This window comes from Rhincodon typus, chromosome 23, assembly GCF_021869965.1.
Source record: "Rhincodon typus isolate 14 chromosome 23, sRhiTyp1.1, whole genome shotgun sequence".
Classification (NCBI taxonomy): Eukaryota; Metazoa; Chordata; class Chondrichthyes; order Orectolobiformes; family Rhincodontidae; genus Rhincodon; species Rhincodon typus.
In genome coordinates this window covers 4,536,494-4,551,975 of record NC_063354.1, presented here as the reverse complement: position 1 = coordinate 4,551,975, position 15,482 = coordinate 4,536,494, and the positions used below count along the sequence as shown (strand labels likewise).

The window sequence follows — 15,482 nt, the reverse complement described above, 5'->3', positions numbered from 1 at the left end:
ACTCCATCTTCCCTCCATCTTTTTTTTTTAATTTTCATTTTCTGTTTATAACCCACTTCAGTTAAAGATTCTTCCCTCCCACCTTCATGTTTTTTGATGTTAGACAACACTGTCTTTGAAGAAGCTCGAGACTCTGAAGCTACTGATGAGCTGGTTGTACTACAGAGGGAATGAGCAGGACAACTGAGTGCTCTCGCCCTAGGCCAGAGCCGCTGGGAAGGATGTCGCTCCATGAGGCCACTGTAAGAAGCACATAAAATCCCCAGCTCTTTGCAATGAGCAGAGAAACTAGCTTTACCCAAAGACACACACGCATTTAAAAGGAAAAGACAAAAACATCGCTTCTGTTTTCTTCCTCGCTGGCGATCTCCCCCTCCTTTTTGTCTCCTGGTCTTTTGACGTTCTCTTCTCACTCTTTCATTGTCTGTCTCTCATCCTTCCTTTCACATGCTCTCGCTCTCTCGCTCTCACTTTTTCTTTCTCCTGTCCAGTGTACTCTATCTGCTCCACCTTTTCCCCAACATGTGCAAGCTGAAGGACGGACAGCTAAATGTCGTCTATCTGTTATGCTTTTTCTTCATGTAGAGAACTCATCGCCTTCCGAAGGAGATGACGCCTGTGGACCCAGCAGCCTTCGCCACTCAGCTCATCTCTCGACTGGAGAAGCTCAAGCGGGAGCGAGACACCATGGACAGTTTGGAGGAGAGACTACAGCAGATCAAAGAGGTAGGGATTGCTACCACTTAGAGCTTGTGGGTGGGGCAGGAGAAGAGAAAGTTGTTTTAATTTTAATCTCTAGAAACTTGCAGTCCCCAAGACAGACTGAGAACAGCATGACAGATTTGCATTTTAAAATGCATCTAGCACATAGTACTGCATTAAACATTGTACTCATCTCAGTGTAGCTTGATTTTTTTTTAGATCCCTTGTTTTGGTCAGTTTGATCAGACAGTGTTGTCCCTCAGTCCCTTTTGATGATGGTTGGAAATTAGAGCAATTTGGTTGCAGTGATGAAGTGCTTACATTATAATCATAGGCTCATGTCAAAGCACTTGCCCCTTTCTAGGGCAGGGGGTCTATGTTTATCTGGCTCTGCACACTGAAAGGGGGAGTAGTTATAATCTATACCACCTGCCTGTATTAGCAAAGCACACTGAGTTTACACCCCACCCTCTTTCGGTCTGTGCTGCCTTGAAAATAGGACATGTGTGTGTGATTTCAGGGGATTCCCAACCAGGAAATTGGCTTAAAATGAGCAGCTTTAAGTGGACCATTTGAAATTGGCTGTTGGTGAAAGGTGGGTAGAAGAGAGCAAGAGGTGACGCTGCAGGGAAGAGTTGCCGAACTGGTGAAGGGAGGCTCTGGAGGCATCTGAGTTTCTGGAGTGAGAAATCCCCAGACAGAGTAAATGAGAAACTGTTCCCACTTTTGAAAGGATCAGCACTGAGACAGCACAGATTTAAGGTGATTAGCAAAAGAAACAAAAATGTTGAGAAACCCCTTCACACAGTGAGTGGATAGGGTCAGGGAAATACTGCCCGAGAGTGTGATTGAACCTGCTTCTATCAGATTTTCAAAAGGAAATTAAATAGTTATTTGAAAAAGAAGAATGTACTTGCTTCCAAGAAGGCGCAAGGTGCGATGCCCATTTGGAGACCTGACACAAACATGGGCCGAGTGTCTGTCTTCTGCACTTGTAACGATTCAGTAAGTCATTTGGAGGGTTGAGGATTGTCAGTTGCAGGGAACATGTTGTGTTGTTGCAATTATTTTTGTACGCTCGGTGAATACAAGATGTCCATTTCTGTTTGATGACAGGATGAAGGTGAAGATTGTGAGCTTCCCACAATAACAACACAGACAGAGATGGAACCCATAGTCCCCCAGCATCAGCTGCAGCCACTGGCCCTCCTGCCCTCTGGAAGCTGTGACGACGACCCCCAGACCATTTTGGATGACCACTTGTCACGAGTACTGAAAACCCCAGGCTGCCAATCGCCAGGTGTGGGCCGATATTCTCCTCCCTCCCAGACACCAGACTGTCTCCGAGGGGCAAAGTTTCAAATGGCCCTGGGGACCCAAACGGCAGCTCCAGGTGTTCCCAACAAAGGGTGTGTCTCCAAACAGGGTACCAAGTACGTCCACCATCATTACATTCACCATCACGCTGTTCCCAAGACAAAGGAACAGATTGAAACCGAGGCTGCTCATAAAGTGCAGTGTCTCTGTCCAAACAGCACAGACTTTTGTTCCTACACCAAATTTCGAAGTGTTCACCCCAAGGTTGAAATGTCGGGACATCAAGTGGAACAGTTTCCCTTTGGGTAAGTTCTCATCTTTTTCTTTTTTTAAATTTTTTTTAAAAATCTGCCTTGAGGGAAAGCAGGCTCCCTCTCCTACTCAGACCCTGCATACACAGAAATCAGCATAGTGAATCGGTCGGCTGCTTAACCAGGCCGTGAATCACAGTTTAGCCTCTTTGCCAAGATGTGAGCATGTTGTCCAGGATGGAGTTATGCTGATGTATTTTTATTCCATCTGTCCCCTAACTCGGAGGCACTGAGGCCAATTACAGCTCGGTCTAGTGCCAAATCCAGCAGAGACTGGCACAGAAAGGGTTGGAAAATGGGATTTGCTGGTCTCTCCATCAGGAACACTCAGCAACACGTTGCAAACACCAAGGAGTGTAAACATGCAAGATATTCTGTAATTATGTTAATTATTTCTATCAAACAGACTATGAAGTAGTTGTGAGATAACAAGGTGTAGAGCTGGATGAACACAGCAGGCCAAGCAGCATCAGAGGAGCAGGAAAGCTGACGTTTCGGGTCGAGACCCTTCTTCAGAAATGGGGGAGGGGAAGGGGATTCTGAAATAAATAGGGAGAGAGGGGGAGGCGGATAGAAGACGGATAAAGGAGAAGATAGGTGGAGAGGAGACAAACAGGTCAAAGAGGCGGGGTTGGAGCCAATAAAGGTGAATGTAGGTGGGGAGTTAGGGAGGGGACAGGTCAAGGAGGCGGGATGAGGTTAGTGGGTAGGAGATGGGGGTGGGGCTTGAGGTGGGAGGAATAGTTAGGGAGGCAGGGACGAGCTGGGCTGGTTTTGGGATGCAGTTGGGGGAGGGGAGCTTTTGAAGCTTGTGAAGTCTACATTGATACCCTTGGGCTGCAGGGTTCCCAAGCGAAATATGAAATGCTGTTCCTGCAGCTTTCGGGTGGCATCATTTGTGGCAATGCAAGAGGCCCAGGATGGACATGTCGTTGTCCAAGGAGTGGGAGGGGGAGTTGAACTGGTTCATGACTGGGAGGTGCCGTTGTTTGTTGCGAACCGAGCATAGATGTTCCGCAAAGCAGTCCCCAAGCCTCTGCTTGGTTTCCCCAATGTAGAGGAGGCCACAACGGGAACAGCGGATACAGTATACCACATTAGCAGATGTGCAGGTGAACATCTGTTTGATGTGGAAGGTCTTCTTAGGGCCTGGGATGGGGGTGAGGGGGGAGGTGTAGGGGCAGGTGTAGCACTTCCTGTGGTTGCAGGGAAAAGTGCCGGGGGTGGTAGGGAATATGGAGCGGACAAGGCAGTCACGGAGAAGTGGTCCCTCCGGAAAGCAGATAAGGGTGGGGAGGGAAAAATATCTCTGGTAGTGGGGTCAGATTGCAGATGGCGGAAGTGTCGGAGGATGGTGCGTTGGATTCGGAGGTTGGTGGGGTGGTATGTGAGAACGAGGCGGGATTCTGTTTTGGTTGTTATTGCGGGTAGGGGGTGTGAGGGATGAGTTGTGGGAAATGCGAGAGACACGGTCGAGGGCATTTTCTCCCACTGTGGAGGGGAAGTTGCGGTCCTCGAAAAACAAGGACATCTGGGATGTCCGGGAGTGGAATGCCTCATCTCGGGAGCAGATGCGGCAGAGGAGAAGGAATTGGGAATAGGGGATGGCATTTTTTGCAGGAAGGTGGGTGAGAGGAGGTGTATTCTAGGTAGCTGTGAGAGTCGGTAGGCTTGAAATGGATATCGGTTTCCAGGTGGATGCCAGAGATGGAGACAGATGTCCAGGAAGGGGAGAGAGGTATCCGAGATGGTCCAGGTGAACTTAAGGTTGGGGTGGAAGATGTTAGTGAAGTGGATGAACTGTTCAAGCTCCTCGTAGTTGTGACTGTTTTCAGTGGCTGCACAAAACTGTATTTAATCTGTGGCCCACACACATTTGTAACTATGGCCAACATTGACCATGCTGTTCTGATGGCTGCTTATAGATGATACTGCTATGAAGCTCTGTCCCTGGGCCCTGTCCCTCCACAGTTCTGTCACTGTTTCTCAGGGTGGGGGAGCTGTCAGTGATGGTGCTAGTGGTGGTGCCACAGTGAGCTGCCAACTCACAACGGGCCCTGACTTGTTTGGGAAATGAGGCTCATAATTTGTCCATTTACATGGTTATTGAGAGGTGTGGCTATTATAGTTCAGTAACAGTTAATGTCCTTGGAGGCCTCACCATGGGCATTATTGGCATTAGTGCTGACTGTCCACAATAGAGGTCTCAATTCTTGACCCTCGTTGCCTTCTCATACAACACACAAGGTACCAAACAGCTACTGCAAAACTTGGGTGGTTAGGAGTCTGTGACATGATCACTATGAATGATGCTGAACAAGCTGAAAGAGCTGAATGGCCTTCTCCTAGTGCAGTTTTCCCAACTTTTTGACCCAGGAAGAGCTGTGGGCCCTGGGAGGCTGGTAACCAACTGCATGTGTCTCTGGTTTGTGGGTAGGGAGGTGGGGAAACAAGACCCAGTGAATCCTGGAGTTAAATTTGTGGATTGCACTGAGACACTGCATCGTACCTGAGGCTACACGCTATTGTCCTGTGTGCTACTGGGTAGGTGGGGACCTCTCGATCTGTACCTGCATGTGTGTCTGGGAGTATCTTAAGGAGAAGCAGAGAGTGAAGTTAAGTGGGGGTGCAGGTAGTCCTCGCATTTTAAATAGCAGAAATTAAAAGCTTTCCACTGACTGACTTTTTCCCTCGTTTGTTTGTTTGTTTGTTTGACTGTCAGCAGTAAGAACAGTACTCTGGCCAGGAGGAGCACACAGGTGATGGACTGTGTCAGCCCAATTCCCAGTGAGGGAGCTCTGCCTCTTTCCAGTCCCCAGCTCCCCTGTGAAGAGACAGACCGGACACAGAATGTGTGGCAGTGGATGTTGGAGAGTGAACGACAACCCAACAAACAGAGGTCCCACAGGTAAAGATGGAACTACTTCTTTGAATTCTTGCTTTGTACTGTGCAGATGAGCACATGCAGACATCAGTATATGTGTTTGTGTAATGAGGTAGTGTGTGTCAGTAAAGATGTTGGGGGAGCTATGGTGTGTTAGTGCAACAGTGTCAGGGTTGGGAGTGAGTGCAACAGTGGAACAGTGTCATTGGTGGGTGCTGTGCATTAGTGGAATCATGTTGAGGAGGGAGCACTTGGATGTGTTGGTGGAATGGTGTCAAGCTATGTGTGATGTTCCTCTTATCACCTGTGAGAGCCATTACCCTGAAGTATTTAGATTGTTTCTTTGTAAGACGAAATGAATGTCCTGGGTTTTGCAATTTTGCACATTGAGTATAAAAAGAGAAAATATTTTCATGTTGATTGCAAATTCACATTCCAGTTGGCTGGAAACAAAAAGTCAAGGGAGGGCAATGAGCAGAAGGTGTCAGGTTTGACAGAGAAACTGTCCCCAGCTGAAGATCTTGGTCTTGCTATTGTTTAAGGAGCAGAAAGATCCTACATGTGTCACCCATAGGCTCTTGCACGGAAATACAGGCTTGAAAATGGTCAGATCAGGAAGGAACATGAATGGCTCCCCAGACCACTTGACTTCTAGGGTTCAAACTGGTTTAAGCTCTTTATTCATTATTCATTCACGGGATGAGGGCATCAATGGCCAGGCAGCATTTATTATCCATCCCAGAGGGCAGTTAAGAGTCAACCGCATTACTGTGGGTCAGGTAGGAATGGCAGTTTCCTTTTCTAAAGGACATTATTGAACGAGAGGGGTTTTTCCGACAATCAGCAATGGATTCACAGTCAGCATTAGATTCTTAATTCAGTTTTTGTTTCATTGGATTCAAATTCCACCATCTACCTAGGTGGGATTCGAACTCAGTTCGCAGAACATTATCTGTGTCTCTGGATCAACAGTCCAGCGAAAATACCACTAGGCCATCACCTTCCCACAAATGTATGTGAAGAATGAGGGGGAGAGTAGGTTACTGACAATTGATTGCAACTGGGGCATAATAAACAATTCTCTCTATAGTGTCCAATGTATGAAGAGAGGAAGTGTCACTGAATGCCCGAGAGGAAATGCAACTGAGCGTACCAATCGTCAACATGTTGGCAGTACCCATCAGAGGGGCATTGTTCAGCCATCCCACCCCTTCATTCAGGACCCGGCAATGCCTCCACTTCCACCACCAAACACACTTGCTCAACTAGAAGAAGCACGCCGCAGGCTGGAAGAGGAGAAGAAAGTTTCCAAAACTCAGAAACAAAGGTACAGAATTCACTTTTACCTCTTGTTTCTGTGTTTTTTAAAAAAATGTTTTATCTTTGACGTTCACTGTTGCTGTTGTGTGCATCTCTCTTTCCTCTTGCACTCTCTCACATGCACTTTTTCGTATGCCAGCTGTTACTTGCATTTTCTTTCACTGACCATCCAGACTTTCTCTCACACTCAATAACTGTCCCTTTGTGCACTGACTGTCTCACCAACTAAGTTCTCTCACTCTCTCTCTAACTATCCCATCTTTCTGTCCATATCTCTCTCACCTACTGACATTGTCTTTTATTGTTTCTCAGATACTCAACGTCAAGTTTACAGCGAGACAGAAATCACGGAACTCAATCACAAGGAATGAGCCAGTCTCTGTCCAATACTGGTTTCCTCACTTCTACAGAAGAGTAAGTAACTCGTTCTGTGCTCCCCAGTTTGAGGAGATCTGAATTCTGAATTCAAAGAAATTTTTTTGTCGTTTACTGCCCTTTCCTTTCCAGTCGAGGCTGATGTGTTGGGGTCCAGCTCTGATCATGAACACAGGTCTAGTCCACTTTTATATCACTGGTCCTTAGGCTGCTGTTTAACTCATGACAGCATTGTAGCTGAGTCTCAGCTGATATCCTGTTACCAGTAAAAGGCACTGGAGGAGGAGTCCAGGCTGCTAGTAAGCTTTCAAACTAGGGCCACTGGAGTGCAATGTGCTAACACGAGACAAGAGTCACTACTGGAGTTAGCAGTGGATGAATGTTTTATACGTTGGCATGACATTATTCACTGACCATTGCACAATTCTCACTAATCCACATTTGCAGTAAGACACTATGGTGAAGGGAATGGCAAAGGACTTTTAACAAGTTTCTCACACCTTGAAAAATTAAAAATATGGCAGCTGAGAGGAAGGAAATCTTAACCTGTGTTTGTCCGTTATCTGCTTTTTGCAGTTAACACCTTGTCTCCATGTCCACAGCAATTAAACTATAACTGTAAAAAATAAGTAGTTACAATAGTTACAATACAGAACAATATGTATTGATAGAAAAAGATTGTTTTGCTGCAAGTCCTTGTTTTAATTTCCCTATTCAGGGAAGATAGTAAAATGTGAGGAGTGAGGTTAGAATATCTTTAACTCATTGCACCCACATCTCATAGATGAATGGCTGGGCCACACTTATTGCCTGTCCTTAATTGCCCTTAAGGTGATGGTGAGCCACTACCTTGAACCACTGAGGTCTGTATGGCGTAGGTACATCCTCAAAGGTGTTAGCACAGGGAGTTGTAGGAGGTTTACCAAGTGAGAATGAAGGATCGCTGATTGTATTTCCACATCAGGATCAACGTTCCTTCTAAGGTTTTTCCAGTTGTGCAGGCTTCCGAGGTCTGAGAGTGGCAATGATTTCTGGAAACAGAAGTCAATGCTGCAATCAGTGTGCTGATGCTAATGTGTACAAACTCTTGGAGCAGCCATGCAGCTTAACAGGATTATTGATCAGGATGGTGATGGCTTGGAGGGGAACTTGCAGGTGGAATTTGCAGTCCCAAGTAATTGCTGCTCTTGTACTCCTTGATTGTCAAGGTTGTGTGTTTTGGAAGGGATTGTCTCAAAGCCTTGATGGTGATGCATATTGCCTGCCACTGTGCCTCTTTGGCAGAGGGAATGAGCGTTTGTTTGAGTGGTGTACAGGGTGCAAATAAAGTAGCTGCTTTCTTCTCACTAATTATAGAGCCAGAATGCATGGAAAGGGAGAATAGACCTGAGATAGCAAGACCAAAATAATAACCATTCAGCTGTCTGTATCTGTCTCTGTCCTTCCATCTGTGGCAATGAGTGAGTTTGTTTTGAAGTCAGCCACCAGAGGTGGCTTTTTATTCTTCACTGGATAAGCTTAATTTTGCCACAAAATTCCCTGAAAGTTGAAGTTGAAATACTGGATTGCCCAAGCCCTGTGATCTAATTGTGTGAATTTCACCCCTCAAAAACAATCACTGCTGAACGGGAGAGCCAAATCTGACAGTGATTCCTGAGTTAATCATGGTTTCACCAAAACATTAGCAATTTCTTAACTACACAAACTGCTTGTCATTCTCTTCTCACTTTATTAACATTAAATTCAGGAGTTTCTGCCGCTTGGCTCCACAGCCTTTTACACAAACTGATTTCCACTTAAATTCAGTAGGTGTTTCCTGGATTTGGAAACACTATCTCGATGTTTTCTTCAGTTAGTACCTGTCTGCATTCTGAATGGCATGAACCCCACCACTTATCAGCTACTGTTTGAGAATCCTGCAAGTAAATGTTGCTGCTGTGCAGTTTTCTCTGCCTGTTCCTGTTCTCCAGTTTAAGCAGGTTTAATGAACAGACATCAGCCTGAACTGACCACTGGGAGACACATGGCTCCAATCACACATTGTTGGTTGCGTGATGTGACAGAAAATCAACACGTGACATTTCCCGTCTCCAAATCCTACTCCTTCTCAAAGGGATCAAGACCCCCGTCATCTTGTAAAGCAGATGTTCCTTCTAAAAGTTCAGGCAAGGCAGAAGACAATATTAGAACAGTGAAAGATTCTGTTCCCCACACAGTAGACACACCTGTAAATATCAGAGACCCATGAAGCAGTGAGCCTGCCAGAATTCTAACCCCCTCACCCTAATCTGAAAATGTCTCTCATCCCATTGGCAGACCTGGCTAGGATCAGCAAATTGGGCACTGTTCTGGTCAGACAAGGTCTACGACACCTCTCCCTATCTGAGACTCTGTTCTCTGTTGGAAAACTGCACCTCCTCTTCTTGGCTTTTGATGCCACTGACTTGATTTATTTTTGTCACATCTGTCTCCACAGGCACAAAACAGCAAAGAAGCAAGCAGTACCTGTGAACCTGGCTCCATGCAGTGAGTTGGTTGTCACTTACTATTTCTGCGGAGAGGACATTCCATACCGGAGGATGATGAAAGGTCACAGCTTGACCCTGGCTCACTTTAAGGAGCAGCTCAGTAAGAAAGGAAATTACAGGTATAGCAATGCCCAATGTTGGGATTTGAGATCTGGGTTAGCCAGGGAATGACTGAGGAAGGAGAGGTGTAGGAGATTTTGTTGTGCCATTGAATGTATGTAGTTCTTCTGGCTTTTCCTGATGGGGTTTTGAAGCCATCTGTAGCTGTGAGGAGGTTAATCTTCAGAGTTATGTTGGCTTGTCCTTTTTAATCAGTTGTTGGTGTGCAACTAAAGGAGCTCTTGGTATACTGTTGTCTCGGATTTAAATTTTTCATCTTTGTTTTCAAATCTCTTCATGGCTTGTTCCCGTCTGTTTCTAAACCTCCTCCAGGTTAATATCTTGATATATCTGCACTCCTCCAATTTTGACCTTCTGTACATCCTCGGCTTTATTCAGTCCACAATGGCAGCTGTGCCCTCAGCTGCCAGTAGCTGGAATTCCTTTCCCAAGCCTGTCTGCACCTCTACCTCTCACTGTCTTCCTTGAAGACATTCCTTTAAACTTACCATTTTCACCTGTGCTAGTATCTCGTTATGTGGCTTGGTGTCAAACATTGTTTCATATAATTGTTCCTGAGAGTTCCTTGGGACGTTTGGCTATGATAAAGGTAATATTGACATAATAATTTTTAAACTCCTTAAGTTTCCCCACAGTGGGCCCTTGTCTCACTCCATAATGAAAAATCTCTGCCCCATTATTCTATGTTCGTGCATTTTTCTTCCAGCATTGTTTTGCGAATTGGTTTAGACTGGGTGTGATGGTGCAGGTGACTCCAGAGAAACAGCTGAGTGTAGGGCCTGGAATTGACCTATGTGCTCACCACTTTCCTCAACATCTGGCCTTGATTTTGTGTTTGCTATTTTTAAGGCCTGTGAAATAAGCAACTCTTTGAAGCCAATTTCTTTGATTTTTTTTTTCTTTCTTGAGCTTGGAGATGAGAGGCAAGCAGGTCAGCTGTCAAATTCTTTGATTTAATGAGATCTGCCTAGGTATTTTTCATTCCCTCTGTTCCTACAGATGTGTACAAAGCTGTATCACTGATTTATGTAAATCACGCTTATTAATGCAGTGTTATCAGAGGCTGATGTTGGTTCAATGAAAGGGTATTCTTAGCATCTTGAGACACCAGCATCAACCTGCTAGAGGGGGATAAAAATGCACACTGGCCTGGAGTTTCCACTCATTTGTTTTCTTTTTGTTCAAGGCAATTCACCCAAATTTGGTCAAACTGGTTTAGGATTTCATGGGATCTTCAGGTACAGGTTACATGCTGTGCAATCAGAGGTTTTGTGATTTTTTTTTTAAAAGCACCCCGCTGAAAGCTATCCCACCTATTAAATTTGCCACATACCTAAAACACCATCAAATTATTCCCGTAGGACCTCAGAAGCTCTATATTTTAAAGTGAGTTGCTTGGATGCTAGAATACTAAGTAGAATCTTTTCAAACACTTGTAATGTAATGTTGATTTACTAAAGCTGACCACTATCCCCTAATGTAACTAGTAAATGCTTTTGTTTAATTTTAAGATAGTTAAATCACATTAGTCACTGATTTGATTGAGTAGATCACATGGACTAGAGCTAATTAAAATTCTTTTTGGTGATAAAACCTATTTCCAGCAATATTAATCAAACTGCATCAAGTCAGTATTCTTAAATTTTTCTGGAACGTTTTAATGTAGTTGTTTATATTGCATTTTAAAATGCTGGCCTATTGTGTCAGTTCATGACTGATTTTACATGTTGAGGATATGCATTCAAGCTTGATGCAGAAGCTTGAGAATAAAAGCACTTCCTAAAATTTGAGACATTCCCAATCGCCAATTGTGATCAAACAAAAAATCTCCACCCACAGAAACCAGTGGGTGTTCAAGAGGCCAAAATTCAACGAATACAGATATCTAAGGGTTTTTGGGCTGTAAAATAAATATTGAAAGGTTTGGGATCCAATGTATGTGATGAGTGATAGATGAATGGGATTTTGTGCAAGAAAGAACAGAGTGCTAAATAACTTCCCAGATCTCAGTCGATTATGGTAGATCACCCAAGAATGCACTGGAATAGTTAAATAAGGACATGGATGACTTGTGGTGGGACAGAATCAGGCAAACTTAGCAATGGTACAGATATGTTCAGAAGATTATGATACCCAAGATATTATCCTTTTTTTTTCCTCTATCTAGTACCCTTCTCTTTTTCCCATTCCCTCTCTTTGCCCCCCTTTTGCTTCTTTTGTTCTAACTACTGTTTCTCTTACAGGTATTATTTCAAACGAGCCAGCAATGAGTTTGACTGTGGGGCAGTTTTTGAAGAAGTTCAGAGTGACGATAGCACACTGCCCATGTATGAGGGAAAGATCTTGGGAAAAGTGGAACGAATCGATTGATCATTTAAAAAGGACTAAAATCAACAGACTTCTGGCATTTTAACAGCATTCAAATTATGAACAATTATAGAAGGATGAAATAAGCTGTGAGGTACTGGAATTCGGGCTTGAAGCTGTAGTGATGTTTGCCTTACATAGGATGTAAAGATCATAAAAATATTTATATGAAAATACTGAGCTTCATTGTATAAGAATGACCACTATTGATTATTTACAGACATCCAGGTATTCGTGGATATCCTGTGGCTTCCTGAGGGACTCTGTATATGAACAGATACTGTGTATAGTCCATGCTCAATGACACGTCCTGCTATTTATTGTATTTGAGTTGTGGAAAAGCTATACTTTTCCACTAGTACCAGCAACTGCTGCTCTTTGTGACAGTTCTTTTCCCTTCTTTGACGGTACTGACAGTTCTTCCCCTTTTCCAATAACACTAATGATAATAACAATTATCATTCTCTGGTGTATTTAAAGTGAAATTGTGAAGCTGGCTGTGAATTTTCTCTGAAACAAGTGACTGTCTTAATGTAACACTGCTTTGTATCTGTACCGGAACTATCACCAAGTCTTAATGGTCTGGCAGAAGAGGCAACCAGTCCTGCCTTGTCAATTTTCCATTCAGCATTTACATTGGAGCCTAGTGCCTTTCAAATCCAGGAAAATCCACAGAAATCTTGCACCTTCGTCCCCAACACACCATCCCCTCCCTTTCCTGTTCCCACTCTAACACTTTAAAAGCTACTACAGTGATGTAGATGTGGATTGTAATGTGAGTGAGTGTGCAGATATTGTAGATTTTGGCCTACTCAGATGTGTCATCAATGGAGGACAAGTGTGGCAGCTGCCTAGTCCCAACCCTGATTCAAACTCTGCTCCCAGCAGAGAGCTTCCTCCTAGAGCGACACTGGCATAAACAATCAACGCCTCACAACTATATGACATCAGGATTGGAGTTGATTTTTGTTTTCTGTTCAACTTCATGGGTTGTAATTGTATTGCATAACATCAACAATAAACTCCTTTAGAATCAACAGCTTAATATGTATAAAAGTAGCAGCAATAGACCTTCTCACCAATGCATTGGTGAAAAAGTCACAAATCTCACATATGCAATTTAAACTCTCAATCTCCAAAGAGAATTTTGAAATAGAGAGAGCTGAAAATGGGGTGGCAAATTTATTAACTTATCACCTGGAGAGAGAAAGAAAACCCATATTGGGAATGTGATCCGTTATAAAACTGAAATTTACACTCTGCCATTTGCCTGGAGGCTCAGTCCCACAAATTCCACTTTCAGACACTGAGAACCATATACAAACTTAAATGTTGTAGAATTATATCAAGATTCCAGCAAGGATGGATTGTTTTTTTTTCTCTCTCTACTGCCAGTTGCACCTCATTGTAGGATTAAATTAATAGTTTGAAGGGAAGATTTAATTTTACATACTGAGGTAGAAATTACTGCATGTGGTGTTTTCTTGTAAACGGTTAACATACATGTCTTGTTAAGGGGCCAGACCCCAGTATCAACCCTTCCCATCCTACGCACTCTATCATTCTGACCTTTGCCACACTGCTGGACATAATTTGTATGATAACTGTGTAAAAATTGTTAAAGTTTTACACACTACTACTAGTGTTTCTTGTTTATCCTGTACAGTACCTGTGCCTGCATGGTATTATTAATACTGTGTCTCACCCTGCTTTGAGGGTCACATCTCCCTTTGTTAAGAAGGGTTTATGTACAAAGATATTTTGTATGCGTTTTTTTTGAGTGTTGCAACCATGTTTTGTGCCATTTTCTTCTCCTTTCTGTAAATTATGCATTACAAAAGAGTTTGATTTAAGAGTCCTTGGTACAATAATTATGTATATATTCAGAGATGTAGCCTTTATTAAAATTTTATATTTTTCAAATTAATTTATTGTCCTGACCCTTTTGTTGCTTTAAGTCCTATGGCTCTGTTTTTATTCCACTAAATTTGTTTAATTTCCTGACTTGTGGTTGGAGAAGTGGATTTTAAAGGGGTTTTAGCAGGAGTAGGCAAGCCTAACAAGGCAGAGAAGCTTTTGGCAGAGTCGGTGAGATTTGGGTATATCAGAGAGTCAGAATAGCTAAGGAACTACCAGAAAGGTTAGAGCAGAAGGAAAGCAGACCTTGGGTAAGAGAGCATGATATCCCCAATAGCTGCCCAACAGGTTGGGAGAGTGACAAGGTGTGGAACATAAGGGGAAAGAGAGGGAGACAGTAGAAGAGCCATGTCAGATGAGGTGGACCATAGAGGATGTAGAGAAGAGAACAGAGTGGAGGTTGTGAGGTGGCATACAGATGCCAGGTGTTTGAGGTTTGAAGAGCTGATGCTGAGCCAGGGGCTGATTTAGGAGAGATTGGGCCTGTGGAATATGATAATCTGGACAAGGGTTTGAATAATATTCTGTTTGAGGCAAATGCCAAGCTGTGAAAATTGTTGAAAACAAAACTCTCTATTTGTGTTCAAGTGTTGAAGTATTGCATAAACAAAACCAAGCAGCACTTAAATTCATGCTGTAATTATGGACTTTTGATGTTGAAAGTCTCTAAAGTGTATTTTTAAAACAAAAATATCTCATCACTTTCCGGTCAATTTCACACAATCGGAACCTGCCACTCAGCTGATCAATTTTTGAGTTAAGGTTGTAAATAGTGTTCCCTCGTACCACAAGCAGTAACAGATAGCAGTTTATTTCATTATGTTCTTAGATATCAAATCTAAATTAGTTCCAGTGATGGGAGTAAGGAATCCAGTATAGATATATAATAGATCTACAATCACTGCCATCTCTTCTAATCTTTGTTTTACAAATCCTTTAAACAATAACCCCCCTAATCGTCATGAACACTGTCCTCCGTCGTCGTCGTCGTCCTCATCACCAGTGCAACCCTTTCCTTGTATCCTTTCACCAATTAGACCTATAGACTGTGAGAACTGAAGAAATAAATATAAATAAATAAATGTTTATCTCTCTTCTTATAACATTAGGGTGTCTTGACATGCTTTATAGCCAACATTGTACTTGCTGCTTGAAATGTGGTCGCTGCTGTAATCTGACTTTAATATCGGAGGATTTAAGAAAACATTCTTGTAATAGCTGTAAATCACAAAGTGACAGGGAGAGAGGAACTGAGTGAAATCAAATTGTTGGGGAAACGGTATAGGCAAACAGATGGAGCTATGGGCTGATAAGTCCGCGTGTCCTGAAGGTCTCAGGTTCTTAAAAGATATGGTTAATGAGGTACATAATTTTGAGATGACTATATTTTCCTTTTGAGCTTTCTCATTTTTGATTTGGAACCGAGCTACTGTTGAGAGTTGAACTTTGAACAGCAGCTTTTTTTTTTAAAAAAACAGCTGTTTGCAATTGGGAACTGGCCTGTAAAGATAATACAGGTTAATTACTGTTTGTTGCTGAGTTTAGAAACTGCCAAATTGGTTGGATGTTGAATTGGTCAATCAAGAGGACAAGTGCTTGGAGTTTACTGCTTCTGACTAGGCTTTCAGCAGCAGCCAATTT

At 43.1% G+C, this 15,482-nt stretch overlaps 1 protein-coding gene across 1 annotated transcript; it reads left to right on the top strand.

Moving 5' to 3' along the window:
• Positions 1-506: 506 nt before the first annotated feature.
• Positions 507-13,815, top strand: LOC109929544 (axin 2 (conductin, axil)). Its single transcript, XM_048611053.1, has 7 exons — positions 507-726; positions 1,819-2,324; positions 5,053-5,238; positions 6,305-6,541; positions 6,847-6,948; positions 9,386-9,556; positions 11,801-13,815. The coding sequence occupies exons 1-7, from the start codon at positions 610-612 to the stop codon at positions 11,925-11,927; spliced, it is 1,446 nt and encodes a 481-aa protein (XP_048467010.1). The 5' UTR covers positions 507-609; the 3' UTR covers positions 11,928-13,815.
• The last annotated feature ends 1,667 nt before the right edge of the window (positions 13,816-15,482 follow it).